At 37.6% G+C, this 18353-nt stretch overlaps 1 protein-coding gene across 4 annotated transcripts; it reads right to left on the reverse strand.

The window, feature by feature from the left end:
* Positions 1-207: 207 nt before the first annotated feature.
* LOC105398388 (zinc finger protein ZFP2) lies at positions 208-18353 on the reverse strand. Of its 4 annotated transcripts, XR_007267498.1 has the most exons (15): positions 17628-18353; positions 17299-17433; positions 16751-17203; positions 16106-16300; positions 15576-15713; positions 15063-15190; positions 14475-14549; positions 7512-7644; positions 6907-7040; positions 5638-5779; positions 3296-3415; positions 2714-2911; positions 955-1037; positions 502-828; positions 208-318 (listed from the first exon to the last, which is right to left on the reverse strand). XR_007267498.1 is itself a non-coding variant. In XM_048628435.1 (14 exons), the coding sequence occupies exons 1-13, from the start codon at positions 17733-17735 to the stop codon at positions 2306-2308; spliced, it is 2040 nt and encodes a 679-aa protein (XP_048484392.1). In that variant the 5' UTR covers positions 17736-18353; the 3' UTR covers positions 904-1037; positions 2281-2305. The 4 variants fall into 4 exon arrangements, 2 of the variants coding, with proteins under 2 accessions (XP_048484391.1, XP_048484392.1); XR_007267497.1 differs by having other exon boundaries at positions 502-1037; XM_048628435.1 differs by lacking the exons at positions 208-318; positions 502-828 and adding an exon at positions 2281-2386 and having other exon boundaries at positions 904-1037.

Raw genomic sequence — 18353 nt, forward strand, 5'->3', positions numbered from 1 at the left:
AAAAGTTAATGTCTTTTGTACATAACTAACAGTACAGTACTAATACATTACATTTCAGTCTCTTAATTTAGTTACACAATAAAAATAAAACGATTAACGCAGCTTCCAAAGCGCTATTCAAAGTTAACATTAGATTAATTAATTTCAATCTCTAGGTACGAAACTTCGGATGGAATTTTGGGGACTGGGAGTATAGTATGTTTAATTAAAAGGCACAAGTATCTACCTATTGCCAAAAAGTCCTTGTTTATAGTTTCGTGATCTTAATTAGCTGATGATATCTGCACTGCACCGGTGGCTTCAACCATAATTGTATACCTGTAAAGTAATTATGAAAAGTTATTGCAGGTTATGCCATTTAAACACTCACTTATGATTCATCGGTCTAAGTACTATTTTTTCATGATTCGATTGGGGCTTCATCCTTTAGTGTATGCGTGTGTATCTGTCCTCACGTGTAGCTTGCGACTGTTGGACTGTGTGTGTGTATCTGTCTGTCACCTCTGTGGCTACGTGCGGCGTCGCTCCTGCCTCGCGCGGCTCACGTAGGGCGCGGGTTGCCTCAGGTGCACCGTCCTCACGTGTAGCTTGCGACTGTTGGACTGTGTGTGTGTATCTGTCTGTCACCTCTGTGGCTACGTGCGGCGTCGCTCCTGCCTCGCGCGGCTCACGTAGGGCGCGGGTTGCCTCAGGTGCACCGTCCTCACGTGTAGCTTGCGACTGTTGGACTGTGTGTGTGTATCTGTCTGTCACCTCTGTGGCTACGTGCGGCGTCGCTCCTGCCTCGCGCGGCTCACGTAGGGCGCGGGTTGCCTCAGGTGCACCGTCCTCACGTGTAGCTTGCGACTGTTGGACTGTGTGTGTGTATCTGTCTGTCACCTCTGTGGCTACGTGCGGCGTCGCTCCTGCCTCGCGCGGCTCACGTAGGGCGCGGGTTGCCTCAGGTGCACCGTCCTCACGTGTAGCTTGCGACTGTTGGACTGGCCGAACGATTTGCCACAGAATTCGCAGGTATAGGGTTTCACGCCAGTGTGACTCTGCGGAAGATAAGTCTATTTAATAACTTTTATAATGGCACTATTACAATTATCTCAGGGTAAAATGTACAAATAGGATATCGAGCAGGTTTTTAAAAAGATAAATACACTTTTTCTATTACATTCGCTTCCGTTGCTACTTCGGCGTTACTAGGGCTAACAAAACGCCTTTAATAAGGAAGAAAACCCACACACCCTCACATTCAGTCCTCCTAAACTCACCCTAAAATGCCGATCCAAGGCCCCTTTACACTTGAAAGCCTTGATACACACCGTGCACGGGTACGGTTGAAGAACGCCTTGGGTCATTCGCTGCTGTTTCGGAGTTAGAAGAAACCCGTCATATTTCAGTCTTTCAAAACTCACCCTAAAGTGTCGATCCAAGGCCCCTTTACACTTGAACGCCTTGAAGCACACGGTGCACGGGTGCGGGCGGCGGTCGCTGTGCGTCTTCTCGTGCATCTGCAGGTTGCTGCGGCTGAACAACGCCGCGGGCACGGAGCTTTTATTACACTATCTTCCAGTGCTATTTGGGCGTTATTAGGGCTTACTAAGCGCCCGTTATATACAGGGTGTTGCAAAAATGGTATACTATGCCGAAACCTATATGAGCAGCATGTTATATCTCAGCCCAAAAATTAAATAAGAATATCAAAATTCGCGAAAAAAATGACATTTTCTATAGAAACAGAATAACATAGTTTCTATGGAAAAAAACTTTTTTTCCATGCTGCACATGTAGGTTTCGGCTTAGTATACCGTTTTTGCAACACCATGTATATATCAGTTTTTCAAAACTCACCCTAAAGTGTCGATCCAAGGCCCCTTTACACTTGAACGCCTTGAAGCACGCGGTGCACGGGTGCGGGCGGCGGTCGCTGTGCGTCTTCTCGTGCATCTGCAGGTTGCTGCGGTTGAACAACGCCGCGGGGCACTGCGCTCTTATTACACTATCTTCCAGTGCTATTTAAGGTCTAACTAAGCGCCCTTATAATACTTACAGAGGAAAATCAGCATAATCTCGCATGAGTTATTCCAGGATTGACTTATATATTACTAGCGGAAGGACCGGTCCAAACGCGCCAGAAAATGGCACCCTCGCGCTGGCCCTAAAATCTCATATTTCTGTTATAATTGGTTTGAATTAGGGCCACCGCGCGGGTGACATTTTCTTTAGGAAAAATGTTCTTACGGGCGCATCCTTCCTCTTGAAATCATTGTATTCCAGTCTTTCTAAACTCACCCTAAAGTGTCTATCCAAGGCCCCTTTACACTTGAACGCCTTGAAGCACGCGGTGCACGGGTGCGGGCGGCGGTCGCTGTGCGTCTTCTCGTGCATCTGCAGGTTGCTGCGGTTGAACAACGCCGCGGGGCACGGAGCTTTTATTACCTTATCTTCTAGTGCTATTTTGACGTTGCTAGGGCTAACTAAGCGCCCGTAATATACAGGGTGTTGCAAAAGGGGTATACTAAGCCGTAACCAACATGTGCAGCATGCTATATCTAAGCCCGAAAATAAAATCAGAATACCAAAATTCGCGAAAATGTATTTTTCCATAAAAACATAAATAACATACTTTGTATGGAAAATGTATTTTTTTCCATGCTGCACATGTAGGTTTCGGCTTAGTATACCCTTTTTGCAACATCCTGTATATCAGTCTTTCCAAACTCACCCTAAAATGTCGATCCAAAGCTCCTTTACACTTGAAAGCCTTAAAACAAACAGTGCAGGGGTACGGGCGGCGATCACTGTGTGTTTTCTCGTGCATCTGCAGGTTGGTGCGGTTGAAGAACGCCTTCGGGCACTGAGCGCATTTGTAAGCGCGTTCCTCGAAGTGCGTTCTCTTGTGGTAGACTAGGAACGCGTTGCCCTGTGGGGGAGGTATTTTGATGTAAGTACCTAATTAATATTTTGGAAATAATTGGATGTAAGTAATCTATCGAAATCGAAGAAGAGATAACGGAAGGGTTAGATGATTTTTCGGATATACCGACTATCTTATACATGATGAGGGAGGCAGACATTGGCCTTGGGAGAGGCTTACGTCTAGGGGAGTCAGCCTAAGGACAAAGTTTTGGAGCTCCACTGCATTAATCACGACTCTAACCGTACCTACTGATTGTATGACAGCTTTCGTACGTCTTGTTAGCTATGATGAACTTGCCGAGGTAATAAAATCGTTATGGTATTGTTACCTAGCAAATGCTAATACTACCTACTTATTATATTGCTATTGTTTAAGTGCTCTACTCACTCGGAAGCTCTTGCCGCAGATCTCGCAGATGTAGCTCTTCTGTATGGGGTACTGCCGGTCCGGGTGTGCGCGCCGGAAGTGAGTCCAGTACTCGCGCGCGTTCGGGATCTCTTCCTCACACTGCCAGAGAAGAAGAAATATATTATATTATTATGTTACTAGCCGTTCCCGCGAACTTCGCTTCGCTTTAAAAAGTTTTCCCGTGGGAATTCCGCGATAAAAAGTAGCCTATGTGTTAAAAAAAACCAGGGTGTCAGTTAACTCTATACCAAATTTCATTAAAATCAGAGTCCAGCTGTTTTGACGTGAAGTAGTAAAAACATAAAATACATACATAGGTACATACATATTTTATTTTATTTTATTTTATTTATTAGCGAAACAAACAGCAATGTACAAGGGAAAATTATCACAGAATAACTTACAACTATAAATTGCCAATTATATGCTTCGACTATACACCAAAAATATTAGCTTAAATTAGTAAATAGTTTAAAAATTCAAGATTACCATAAAATTCATAATTAATACAAAGTTTAAAACATTACAAAATAAATAAAAAATTACAAAAATTTATATAAAATTCAAAATTATTATAACACAATATTTAAAACATTACAAATATTAATATAAAATTCACAATTAGATACTTAATACAAAATTTTAAAACAAGAATTAATATAAAATTCGTTAAGTACCGTTAAAAATACAAAATATAAAACATTACAAAAATTCATGATCATTTAAAACATTATAAAATTAAAAATTAATGCAATAATAAAGAAAAAAAGTTATAATATACCTACATACGCAAGCAAGTGTGAGTGTTGGTGTGCTGTGTATGTGTGTATGTGTGTATGAGTGTATGTGTGTATGAGTGTGGTTGTGTGCGGTTTGTCTGTAACATAAAATATGTCCATCACTCATCGTTTAAAAAACCTTCCGAACCCGGTGTGTTTGCAATATTTATTCTGATATTATTAGTAAAAACATTTCTTGATGTTGAAAATATCTCTAGGCTACTGAATCTTTTATTGTATGTTGTCATAATTCTTTTTAAGGCGTTATTGGAACAGTAGTTGGTATGGTAGGGCAGTGGTCTAAAAAGCTGAGTTACTCTGGTACGTTTTCTAGGAACACACCATTGCAATAACGACAACAGTTCAGGACAGTCAATATTAGCATGAACAATGTCATAGAGCAATCTCATGTCAGATGCCACCCTACGGTTTTCTAAACTATCTAAACCAAAATAATTCTCCAAGAGTTTATAATTATTTTTGTACGAAATTCGCTTCCTATAAGCCAGATGCCTAATAAATCTGTGTTGTACTGCCTCAATTCTCTGTTTGTAAACGTCATACTGGGGCGACCACACTGGTGAGCCAAATTCCAGAATACTTCGGACGTGAGTCATGTATAAAATTTTGAGGGTTTCTGTACAAGAAAAATCACGACCTACCCTCATAATGAATCCTAACATTTTATTAGCACGAGTTATTATGTGGCTAATGTGTGCATCAAACAACATTTTACTGTCCATAATGATACCCAAATCCCTGAGTTTGGTTTTCTCCGTCAGAACTGTATTAGCTATTGTGTAATTATATACTATTTTATTAGTTTTCCTCGTAAAAGATATTTTGAAGCATTTATTAGCATTAAGTTCCAGTTTGTTATTCTCACAATAATTCTGCAAACGAGTTAAGTCATCCTGTAATCTAATGCAGTCGTCACTAGAATTGACTATAAGAAATAGTTTTAAATCATCTGCGAATAGATTAAAGTGCGAATTTTGAAAGCAATTGCAGATGTCAAATATATAAGCGAAATGTCAAATATATACTCACAAACTTTCGCATTTATATATAAGTAGAAAGTAGGATTGATTTATTAGATACTCGTAACTATGTTATTTAAATTGTATATGGCGCCACTAGCAAAATAGAAAATAATTAAGGATAATGTTGCGTTCTCAGTAGACAAACTGTTCCTCTGCTATACCCGCAAAACTACCAAATGTGACTCGGCATAATGAACAGATTAGTCGCTAACTCAGTGGGCGGCAAACAGTTTGCCTACTGGGGACGCAGCAAAAAGCTGATTGTTTTGATTTATGCACTACAAAAATGAATAATGAGTTCGGTCAGCGTAGTAGCTTGATTCCATTGTATTTAATTAACAATTTGAATTATTTAGCGGCGACTTACTTTTAGGGCGTCTTGCACAACAAAGTTAAATAAAATTAAATAGTTTGTCTATAGTTTGTTAGAGCAAGAGGTCATAGATTTAATTTTGATTAACTTTGTTGTGCAAGACACCCTTAGAGACTAGGTACTTACATGTTCACACTTAGAAGGCCACGTCATGATGGGAGGCTTCTTGCCGTAGTTCTTCGGTCGTTTCCTCGCATGTTCCTTTCTATGGTGAATTCTCAACTCTTCCGGAGATTTGAAACTTTCACCGCAGACTCGACAGCCATTACTGAAAATAACAATGTGTATTTATAATAATTATGTAACTATGCATTTATAAACTCAAAGTTTGCAGTCGATCACACAATAATTTAAGAGACTGGCTTTCTTCAAACCGAGTCTGGGGCTCTATCACGAAGTCATAACTAAATAACATTTTCGAAGTAAGTGTCAAATTTAATACATTTTGAATCTGAAAATCGTTGTCGAACAAGTTCTCGACAGGTACACTGTGGTGACAATCACTGACCACGGTGACACAGCTGGCCCAGGGTTTGTCACCGCGGTGACAACCTACACTACTCACTTGAAGTGCGTGGCCTGCGTGTGCTTGACGGACGTGACCATGTGTCGCTTCCACGCCTGCGCGGACGTGAACTGCACGGAGCACAGCTCGCAGTACGGACCCCTAGTGTCTGTACCTACCTTGTTCCTCTTCTAGAGCCTGTTGAAGGTAGGTTGAAGGTACTCACTTGAAGTGCGTGGCCTGCGTGTGCTTGACGGACGTGACCATGTGTCGCTTCCACGCCTGCGCGGACGTGAACTGCACGGAGCACAGCTCGCAGTACGGACCCCTAGTGTCTGTACCTACCTTGTTCCTCTTCTAGAGCCTGTTGAAGGTAGGTTGAAGGTACTCACTTGAAGTGCGTGGCCTGCGTGTGCTTGACGGACGTGACCATGTGTCGCTTCCACGCCTGCGCGGACGTGAACTGCACGGAGCACAGCTCGCAGTACGGACCCCTAGTGTCTGTACCTACCTTGTTCCTCTTCTAGAGCCTGTTGAAGGTAGGTTAAAGGTACTCACTTGAAGTGCGTGGCCTGCGTGTGCTTGACGGACGTGACCATGTGTCGCTTCCACGCCTGCGCGGACGTGAACTGCACGGAGCACAGCTCGCAGTACGGACCCCTAGTGTCTGTACCTACCTTGTTCCTCTTCTAGAGCCTGTTGAAGGTAGGTTGAAGGTACTCACTTGAAGTGCGTGGCCTGCGTGTGCTTGACGGACGTGACCATGTGTCGCTTCCACGCCTGCGCGGACGTGAACTGCACGGAGCACAGCTCGCAGTACGGACCCCTAGTGTCTGTACCTACCTTGTTCCTCTTCTAGAGTCTGTTGAAGGTAGGTTGAAGGTACTCACTTGAAGTGCGTGGCCTGCGTGTGCTTGACGGACGTGACCATGTGTCGCTTCCACGCCTGCGCGGACGTGAACTGCACGGAGCACAGCTCGCAGTACGGGCCGCCCGTGTCGGCGCCTTGTGCCTCTTCTTGAGCCTGTTGAAGGAATATTTTTTTCGTTGTTATGTGGGATTTTTTGGTGGACACGGGTACGCTTAGATAGTTTAGTGGGTCTACTGGGAGAGAGTAAACTTCTGTGATTCAAACCTATTTGAGCCAGTTAGCGCCGTGGGAAGCTGGCATGGCATTTACCTTTATTTTTAGTCAAGTAGAAGTATAAAACAAGGCAAGTTGAAGATGGCGCCAAGAGAAAGTTTTAAAATAATACAAAACATTGTTTGTGAAACATTAGTTGTTACTGAAAATTTTACCCTATGTTTATTGGAATAGAGACCTCTGACATAACTTCCGCAAATAAAGAAACTAAAGCCTGTCTATTGGCCGCCATTTCCACATTCTTTCTTTATTTACCCGCATTATACTTACAATGACGTCTTATTTATTTAATTTCTACAGTCCCTCTTTATTTATGCGCTCTTCTCTATTTCTACATAACGTTATACTCACAATGACATCCTTATGCATCATGCTCTTGTGCATAGTAAGTCCCAGTTTGCTCACGAACGAGTACCCGCAGACGCCGCATATGAACTCTGACGGGTGCTTGATGCGCACGTGGCTGAGGTAGGAGGTCCATTTGCTGGGAAGGTTAAATTGTAGTGTGGCAACACCTTCCCTCCATACATAGGTACCTAATACGTACTTCATATTAATAATAAAGACCATTCGCACATCAACCGTGTTCTTGATTGCTCGCCTCATTACATGGCGACCGTGCCAGCCGGCCTGCCTCCGTGGCAGTGCCGGCGGACCGAATAATAAAATAAATTAAAAACAAAAGACTTTTACAAAAAAAAAAAAAATTGTGTGAGTGATAAAATGAAAATGGACGATTCATATAATCTAAAGGATAAAAATTCCAATAAATAATAATAATTAATTAAATATAAGAAACTTGAAGAAAATAAACATGACAATCAAGTGGACAAAATATAATAAAATTCTACAAAAACATGGATGGCGCCGGGAGAAAAATTGGCTGCTGAGGAGAAGGCGCTGGGAGTGTGCGAGTCGGGTAGCAGAGGATGTCCTCCGAGCTACAGCTGCGAGGCTGGAGGAGGATGTCCTCCAGGCTGCAGCTGCGAGGCTGGAGGAGGATGCTGCTGCCTGATGCTGCCCAGAGGGACGCGAGGAGCTGGACGCGCCCACAGTTGGATCCCCGCATGTTCTACCGCCGCGCCACCCAGATGAGAAATTTATATTCTTTCGGAACATTAATTAGAAATTCAGGTTTGCAAATTATTTAAATTCTTTTTTTTTTTGAGTTGATTTACATTTTTTCAGTTAAATTCGTTAAATTCGTAATGTTATTGTTGTCAAAATATAAGTAAAGTATTTTTGTAATTTTATGTAGAAGATGAATACATAAATATTTCAGTAAGAATAAATAGTATTCGAATGCTTAAATAGTAATTCAGTTCTAAAGTATTCATATTAGTAATTCAGTTATAAATTGTTGCATGTTTATTTTCTTTGGGAAAAGATATATGTAATTAGTTATTGACGCTTGTTGACGACTAGGTAATTTCATCAAGTAAATCTAGTAAAAATTATAAGAAAATCAAATACTTATCGTGCGTGTCGATACTTATTGTCAATTGTTATATTACCTACATAATATTATATTTCATTTCAGGATATTTTATTTTACAGGTTTAGAGTACCTACCTACATGCAAAATTTCATTTTTTCGAAAAAAAAAAAAAAAGACTTTGGTTTGAATATTTAAAAAAATAATATTTTGATTTCTAAAAGATAAACATATTGATACCGATAAATAATGGAACTCATAAAACTACCAAATAATAAAATATATATAATAATAGAAAATCTTAACTTATTTTTTATAATTTGTACGAAAATATTTTTTAATTTAAAATGTCTAAATTCCGTCAAAGTACTATTCAAATTTCAAAATTAAACTGCTAACCTAATCAAATTACAATAAATTAAATTATATACTTAAATAGATACATTTTTGTTTAAAATATAAAATAATCCAAATTATAAATTCAATGCATTGCACAATTTCCTATTTACTTACTTAATCACTTAAATTCAAAATATTCTTTGGTACTATAAAACATTCCTTGACTAGCCATTTTTTTTTTACCTATATTTAAATTGATTAGGTATTTGCATTTAAAAATTAAACCGCTATTCATTTATTAAATCACATAATATTATAGATACGAAGATAAGAAATAATAAATAAAATATTATAGGTATTGCACTTAATTTACAATTATAAATACTTAATCAAATAAAAAGTAAAATAGAAAAATAAAAATCAATTATTTAAATAATCCACTATGAGCCACATATTGGTCAAATGAAATTAATAGTACGTAAATATGCAATTCAATAAATACAAATCTTAATATTTCACTAGTGACAATTAAAAACAATACCGTTTAAATGTTTCATACTTACGAGTACCTATACTAACAATTATAATCTTTACAATATAATAAATAAAAACCGTAATATAATGGTATTTTTCTTGTACCTAACAGAATCGCATTCATAAAGAGATATTTTATATGTCATAGTTTCGTAACGCTAAAACCGATAATATATTTTTCCTATTTATCCCATTATCTTATACTAATATCCCATAGAGAAGATAGCAATAATTGTATTAGACCTATTCTTATAAACACGTATCAAAGTTCAATTACATATTTGGAGCGATGCATAGCATTATTCTTTGAATCCATATAACAAAAACATACTTCTCAGTTCATCTACAAAAATGGTCACACGCTCAACAGATATTGTTTTTCGATCCGCCGCGCATGCAGTGAGGAATCTGATGATCATGCATATTGGGAAACTATGTCATGTCTCGATGCAACAAAAAATATTTACGTACAGTTAGATTCAGAGAAACCTGACCACCTGTACAAATTTCACAAAATAAAATAATTGAAAAAGTCGGCATTGGTATTTTTTTCTATTAAATATCTCAATAGTATAACGACGTTCCAGTATTAACATAACTTTCAATACAAATTATTCGAAATGTACAGTATCTCGGAAAGACACGTTATTATTATCGTTTTAGACATTTTATTGGCCGAAGGATTCTAAAGGACATGAGTAATATAAAGAAGGTAATACGAGTAAGGGACATACAGAGCGCAATTACCAAGATAATTAGCGATTACGTATGGTCAGAGGACTTATATAAATAAAAAGTAAATAGAAAAGTCATCGAAGGTACATATGGTAGGGTACAACAAGGTGTCACGTCCTTATTTCTGATCATAGTGCGGTCGAGAACCCTCCGTGAAGAATTTTGGAATTGCCTAAGAGTAGAGCTAGTTTAAATGTGCCCTTGTAATATTTATGGAACATGTGTTTTTTATATAATAATTATTATAGAGTCGACTCTCGTTGTTTTGCGTACCCTACAGATAAATATATAAATAAATAATGAAGACCAGCGCTGGCCCACCAAAGAGTGGAAATAATTATATGTACCTTTCGTAAATGTATGTGTGTGAAATAAAAGTATAAATAAATAATAAAAGGTGACTTTGAAAATAAAAGAATATGAATGATGATAAATATACGGAAAATAAATAAAATATAGTAAATGTTTAAATTAATATTAAAAAAAAAAGGAAATATGTATAGAAAGAAAAATTATTATGGTTTAAATTAATAACTTACGTCAGTTTGGTATAAAAAAAAAGGAGACACGAGAAAGTTTTAATCATGATGTAGTAAATAAATCATATAGGTATAAACTAATAATTTACATTTAAATATATTTACAAGTCAGTGGCGGATTTACAAATTTGCCGCCCGTAGGCCATTCAATTTTTGCCGCCCCTACTGACTTCTGAAATTCTATTGGTTAGTTTAATCCCGTTATTAGTATGATTGTGAACTTAATGATGTGGATATTTCTATGTCTATCTGTCACCAACTTCAAATGTTTCATCAAATCTTATTTAAGGTTCCGTACCTCAAAAGGAAAAAAGAAACCCTTATAGGAACACTTTGTTGTCCGGCTGTCTTTTTCTCAGAAACGGGTAAAAATATCAAAGCTGACATTTCGCAAAGATATACAAGGTGGGCCAAAAGTAATCACCCTATTGGAAATTGCTCTCATTTGTACAAATGGCCGCCAATTTCAAATTTGTTTTGATATTGGTGGACTAGACAAATGCAGAATACAAGTTGACAAGCCATGGAAGCCATACTTCCCAAGAACGCCAAATTTTTGTTTTATATGTCATTTTTCCCCGCCATATCGCCCGATTTAACCGTTTCAGACAGTTTTTGTGGGTGTTTTTTCAAGACCTGTGTTAATGTGAATAAGCCCGTGTCTCTGGAAGCCCTTAAGGACAACATTCGACACGAGTGCGAGAATCTCTCGCCCGAAGGTCTCGCTGAATTGATGAGAAATGCCATAAAAGCCCGTAGGGCATTCAATTGTGACGGCGCCCATTTGGCCAATATCATCTTCTAGACTTTACCAATAAAATTTTAAAGGTTCAAATAAACATAGTTAATAAAAAAACAGAATCGAAGTTTTTCATTTAGAAAAAAATTAGAGCCAATCAAGATAGGATGACTTCTTTTGATCCACCTTGTACAAATGTACGGCATCGACAAACAGCTGGTAAAATAAATTAATGAAAAAAAAATGTTACCTACCTTCCATACATGTTAAATGGCGATGATTTTTTTCGTTGGTGTAAGGTATTGTACAGGTCTTTCAAAAATATCAAAGGTCTTCTCAAACCATTTTTTTATTCAGTGACTGGTTTGCGAAATATTAAGCTTCAAACTGCGAATTCTTGGTAGACTCAAGTGTCTGTTTGGTCCAAAAATATCACTGATGTACTTAGTACATATGACAAAATTCCACATTATTTACATATAACTACCATTACAGCCGTTTCCAGTTTCTCCAAATTCGAAAGTATTCCCGCCGCTTCTTGTCGCGTTACAGGCTTTTTAGTAATATCATATTTGATTGCTTTCAAAGAATATGCATGCCAAGAATCTCTTTAACTATTAAATGCTTCTTTTCTGGCTGACCATCGGCATCGTCTCAAATTCACTCTATTCTGGGTTTTGCCTTTCCGGATTTCACTCATTTATTTAAGCCAGCGTTGTGTCCAGTTTACAAAAAATTCCTGTAGCAGCATGAAAAAGCGTCAATCTTGGCTAGTTTAAGATGTGACATAAGTTATGCATCGCGCTCACTCACATCGCGCAGCCTCAAGAGCGAGCGCGACGACGTAGAACTTTTGTCACGACTTAAATGCGCCTCGTACTAGCCCTTCTGAGCATGATTCAGCAGCCACAGTTGCCACTAAATTCAAAGAACATACTGATTATATAAAAAAAAAAAAAAAAAAAAAACACGCACTCACGCCTTGTACTAATGTACTCCCTTGCGGGGTAGGCAGAGGTGCATTGCTGCACCCACTTTTCGCCAGAGTGTATGTTAGTCCCAATGTAATAGGGGGCGGGCCTATTGCCATTTTACGGGCACATCCAAGACCCGAGAACAAATATCTGTGTTTAAACAAATATCTGCCCCGGCCGGGAATCGAACCCGGGACCATCGGCTCAGTAGTCAGGTCACTAACCACTACGCCATTCGGTCGTCTGATTCTATGACAGTGCGTTTATTTATATGTAGAGTGTGTACACGTAAATTTAAGTATATTAATAAAATCTGTAAAATAAAAAATGCTAAATTTGCCGCCCCTCTAAATCTGCCGCCCTAGGCACTGGCCTTTTTGGCCTATAGGTAAATCCGCCACTGTTACAAGTACAATCAAGGACAAATCCTTCTATAATCATTAGATAATTTTGAATTTTAGTTGGACACAACTTGTGTTAAATGAGTTTCTTGTAGAGCAAGTATGTACTGAGTTTTAATAATATTGAAACTAAATAACTTGAAATAATTAATATAAATACTTATTCAAAATTTTAATATTAAATCTAAAAATATGTTTGGAGTATACATTTTAAGGGTACCTATAAATGGATTTACTTATACATATACAGCTATACAGATGTAATAAAAATAAAAGATTTTTAAATAGAGATTTATTAATGATTAATAAATACATTTATGTTTGGGTAATCAATTATCAACAAGCGAGTCGTCAACAATGCGTCAACATTACTTTATGTTAAGATAAAATATATGTTAAGTTTTGAGGAAACTTATAATAATTGTACTTATTGTTTCATTTTATATTGTATTAATGTGTGCACTATCATAATAATAAATCTTTTCAGAATCAGAATTTGCAATAGGAAATTAATACGTAATATATTATGTTAATACTTGGTATACATTAAGATATCCATAACTAAAATTGTATTAAAAAATAAATAAAACTAAAATATTAATAGTCCGGAAATTATATTATTCTTTGTTGGATATAAAGTGCACACTTAAATTCTTTATGTTAACTTTACGTGTTTAAGCATGTGTAATCAATGAAAAAAAAAAAAAAGCTTTGATGTCAGCGATGTGGGCAAATTTTTGTGTTCAGTACAAAAACACTTGCAATAACTTATTTCTATAAAATCAATTTAAATTTTAATGTTTATACATTTATATAGAGTTTGTACGTAACTAATAACATACCCGAGTTTTCATATTTTTTTAAATTAGGATTTTCCTGTATATAAAAAGATTCAAAATGTATTTTTTTTTTGTTTAAAAGCAACCAATTTTAAGTAATTTTGTGAACTTAAGTAGTAACATATTAGTAACCTTGGAGAAGAACGAAATTTAAATGTCTGATTATTCTGTATCTGTAATTACTTGTAAAAATCTATTTTAACAATTACCGACTCATATTAAAAATTGAAAAAATGTAGTTATGTAACATTTTTTATTCGAAAAGGGGGAAGGTGTAGTGTGGCAACACCTTCCCTCCATACATAGGTACCTAATACGTACTTCATATTAATAATAAAGACCATTCGCACATCAACCGTGTTCTTGATTGCTCGCCTCATTACAAAATTATAATAATATATATTATGTACGTTTTATAAACTTTGTGTGAAGATAAATACAAATGGTACATTCATACATGGGATATTAGCTATAACTTTTATGATGATTAAGGGCATTTTTCGTCGGAAACTCGGAAACTGAAATAAAAAGATCGGAAAGCCAGACTAGGTTTCTATACTTTATCCGACTATAATCGGAGTAAGCTTACTAACTAGTGCTGTTTTGTGACTTTGTAAATCGGTGCCGATATTTTATTCAGTGTCACTTTGGATTCAATCGGAGTTTGCTTGCTAGTTCTTTTCTAGTGTCTAAATCGGTTCTGATATTTTTATTCCGTAAAGGAGGTTGGAATAGACGAGTGTAAAATATGTAAAAGTAAAGATAAAAGTTTCACTTACGTAGAAACTTCGTCACAGTATTGACATTTGTACGTGACACCTTTATGCCACCTATGATGTTGCTTTGCTTGAGTCCTGGAACAAATGAAGATTCTTTGAGCATAAAAACACGCTTTGATTCTAGTGAGTATACCAAGATCTAATAGACAAGAGGCGACCGGAGAACAAAATGATAACAGATATAAACAATTCAGTGTTGGCTGTAAACGACGACGTGAGATTTTTATGGCTCCACCCGTACTCCTTGAGTGGTCTACTCACGTGGTCTTGGACACGTATGGACAGGACTTGCACGCGTACTTCTTCTCGTGGTTGGCGGCGTGCTTCTGCAGCGCGCGCTCTGTGAGTATAACGTACTCAGTGTACTCACGTGGTCTTGGACACGTAGGGACAGGACTTGCACGCGTACTTCTTCTCGTGGTTGGCGGCGTGCTTCTGCAGCGCGCGCTCTGTGAATACAACGTACTCAGTGTACTCACGTGGTCTTGGACACGTAGGGACAGGACTTGCACGCGTACTTCTTCTCGTGGTTGGCGGCGTGCTTCTGCAGCGCGCGCTCTGTGAGTACAACGTACTCAGTGTACTCACGTGGTCTTGGACACGTAGGGACAGGACTTGCACGCGTACTTCTTCTCGTGGTTGGCGGCGTGCTTCTGAAGCGCGCGCTTCGTCTTGAAGCGGAACTTGCAGATGGGACACTCCACGTCGCCCGCGCTCTGGGGATATGGGAGGATATTTAAATAAGGTCTTATTCTTAGCGTATCGGTGAATACTAGAGCTGGTCAATGGTTTAACACTGGATTGAATTTTAGATATGTTGGAAGTCATTGAATGCCCAGGGTGCGCCGGACGTTTATAATAAGGTAAAATTGATTCGTCACTAAGGGGAGACTCCTTTCGTGCATTAGAAATGTATTTTGGTACTTACCGCGTTTTCACCTATCTATAATATCTCTTAGCATACTGACCGGTAGAGGCACTGCATTCTTTGCAAGAATACGGGGAAAAATCTCTCACCGATATTTTCTAATTCTTTACGAATTCAATATGGTTTCTTTATGCGTTCATAGTACGTACATAATAATATAATAGTATACTAACAGGCCCATGTTTCCCCACATGATGCTTCCAGGCGTGCGTGTCTATGAACCCCTTGTAGCACAGGCTGCACTGGAACGGGGCGTTCAGGTAGTTGGACGACTGCTGCCGCGAGGTTATCTCTGCTATTTGCTCCTCTACCTGTGGAGAATTGAGATTTAAGAAACTGTTTAGGGTAGTAAGTACAGACAGATGGTAAACAACAGTTGATTCTCGCCTCCACGCTTGCTTTATTTATTTATTTAATCATTTATTGCACAATTATAAAAATAAGTGTACAAAGGGTGGATTTAATGCTACAAGCATTTTCTACCAGTCAACCCACAAGTAAGTAGTAGTAGGTAATCATACTATTTAGGGCAGCAGCTCAGACGACACTCGGGGGGCAGTGGGCTGCATTGACATTATAAAAACCACTTAAGTGATGAGTGATGAGATTGCTACACATACGACCCCAACTTTTGCCTAATGTAAGTAATGACAAATAATGTTAACAAAATTTATACATATAATATCACTAATAATATACTTACCGATAATTTAATAACATTAACATATTCCTCCAAGTCAGCTTCATCAGCCGCCACGCCGCCGGTGTTGGTGGTCCGCCGAGTCTTAGCTTTGGGCTCCACAGTCTTGGCCTCAGTCTTTCTTGGACGCCCTCTCTTGGCCTTCTTTACTTCAGGCTCTAAGGCTTCTGTTGGCAAAATTGGCAACTCCACTTCACCCTGAAAATTTTATAAATTAGTTTCTTATAGATATCACTGTTTTGAGTACCTTCTCACGTCAGACATGCGGGTTCGAATCCCGGCGCTGACATGTACCAATGAGTTCTTTGAATTTAAGTGCAATGTATACTATCGCTCTTACGTTGAAGGAAAACATCGTGGGGAAACCTGCATAACTAGATTTAGCACATCTAGATATGTGAACCCACAACCCACCAACCCGCAGTGAACCAGTGTGGTGGGAAATGGTCCAAGCTTAGGAAGGCCGTTCAGACCTTGGGGATATGCACAATGGTTCCATTCGAGAGAGCCAGGTGCAGGTACCTGCACTCCCACAGAGAATAGAATAGAGTACCTACCTATATTATTATTTTTACTAAATAGTTTTATTCCATTACAGGATTACAAAATATCAATATAATATATGGAGAGTTATTAAATTTTACTCACATTAATTTCATCAAATATCTCCTGAGACAAATCTAATTCTTCCAGTTTAGTAATGGGTTCTTTCTTCTTTTTCTTACCATCTTTTTTCACTTTCTTCTTCTTGTCTTTCTTAACAGATTTCTCTTTAAGGCTTTTGTGTGTGGCGAGTGGTTCATCATCATCTGTGGAGTCTGGCCCTAATGATGGCAAGTCTGCATAGTCATCTTCAGTCTTCAGAAGCTTCACTTGTACATCTACGTCCACATCAAACTCAAGATTGTGGGGCTCGGTCAGAGGAAGGAAGTTTTCTAACAATTCCAAGTTTTCATTAGCAGTTTCCTGTTTGACATGAGTTTCAGATTCCAAGTCAGTACCCTGTACAAGCAACTCATCTTTGAATAAAAGGAACTGATTATAATTGGAAGAAAGATTGAGTTTTTCTCTATCAAGTTCTTTAATGTTGTCTAATGTTATCTGAAAAGAAAAAATAAATGAATTGTATCAAAAATATTATTTATAGTAAGAATATTTTAATGTTAATTTTAGTACATTCACATTTAAAAACTTACTTGGCCATGTTTCTGCAGTATAGTATACAAAACAGTTTGACCCTTCAAACATTTTTCTCTGAAGATATTGTACTTTTTTATGAGTGCTGCACATTCATAGCAGGCGTACAGTGGTAAATCAGCAAAATACAGGGGCTGAAAATAAAATATAAAAATTCGATTATAGTTTTAATTAGTATTTGAATTGATTTAGATTTATTTTTTGGTAGGGAATATGGGGAAAATAAACAAATTCTTTGAGGTAGGCAATAGTCATGAAGCTTTCATTACAAACAAAGGCATTGAGCTGTAAAAAAGAGAAGATGATTTGAAATATGTTTTGAACTTACATTCATGCCAACGATAGCCTCAAAATAAGCTTCAAGTGGATATCCTCGTAAGCTATGTATCTTCACATCGGTGGCGAGGCACACTCTACAGGCTTTTAAATCTACCATTTTTTAATATCCTATATTGAATAGTTTTAACACTTTTGAATAATTTGAATTTAGTTTATTTCGCGGTCTAGTCGATAGAGTTATAAAATAATAGAGCTCCCTTCAGCACACAACATTCTGATTTCACTGAATAATGTACTCAGTATTACGGAAAAGATCACAGTATCGGTAATTATATCAAAATGATTGATTAAAAAATGATACACAGCGATGACTGCAAATATTCATAGATAAATTTAAGAATTTAATAAATATTAGAATGTCTAATTATACGCAAGACGCCACCTATCTGCCATTTTTCTTTGTTGATGTACTTACGTTTCGTTATACGAGATAATTCGATACGTTAATCTTTATCGTTAATACTTTGGTATGTTTGAACACTTTGCCATTCCCTGAATTATCATTGTCTTTATTTTCTGAATTTGTAATTTTATCAAAAAGTGTAGTAGTTACCTAATATATATTTTATAAAATGTAGGACTGAAGTAGGTAATATAGCAAGTAAAACGAAACGTAAAAAAACAATGTATGGGAATAACATCATGGTAAATTTGAATCTACTATATCACTGTAATAAGAGTGATTTTAGTGACTACATTAGATTCATGGGAAGCA

This window comes from Plutella xylostella, chromosome 21 (assembly GCF_932276165.1).
Source record: "Plutella xylostella chromosome 21, ilPluXylo3.1, whole genome shotgun sequence".
Lineage (NCBI taxonomy): Eukaryota > Metazoa > Arthropoda > Insecta > Lepidoptera > Plutellidae > Plutella > Plutella xylostella.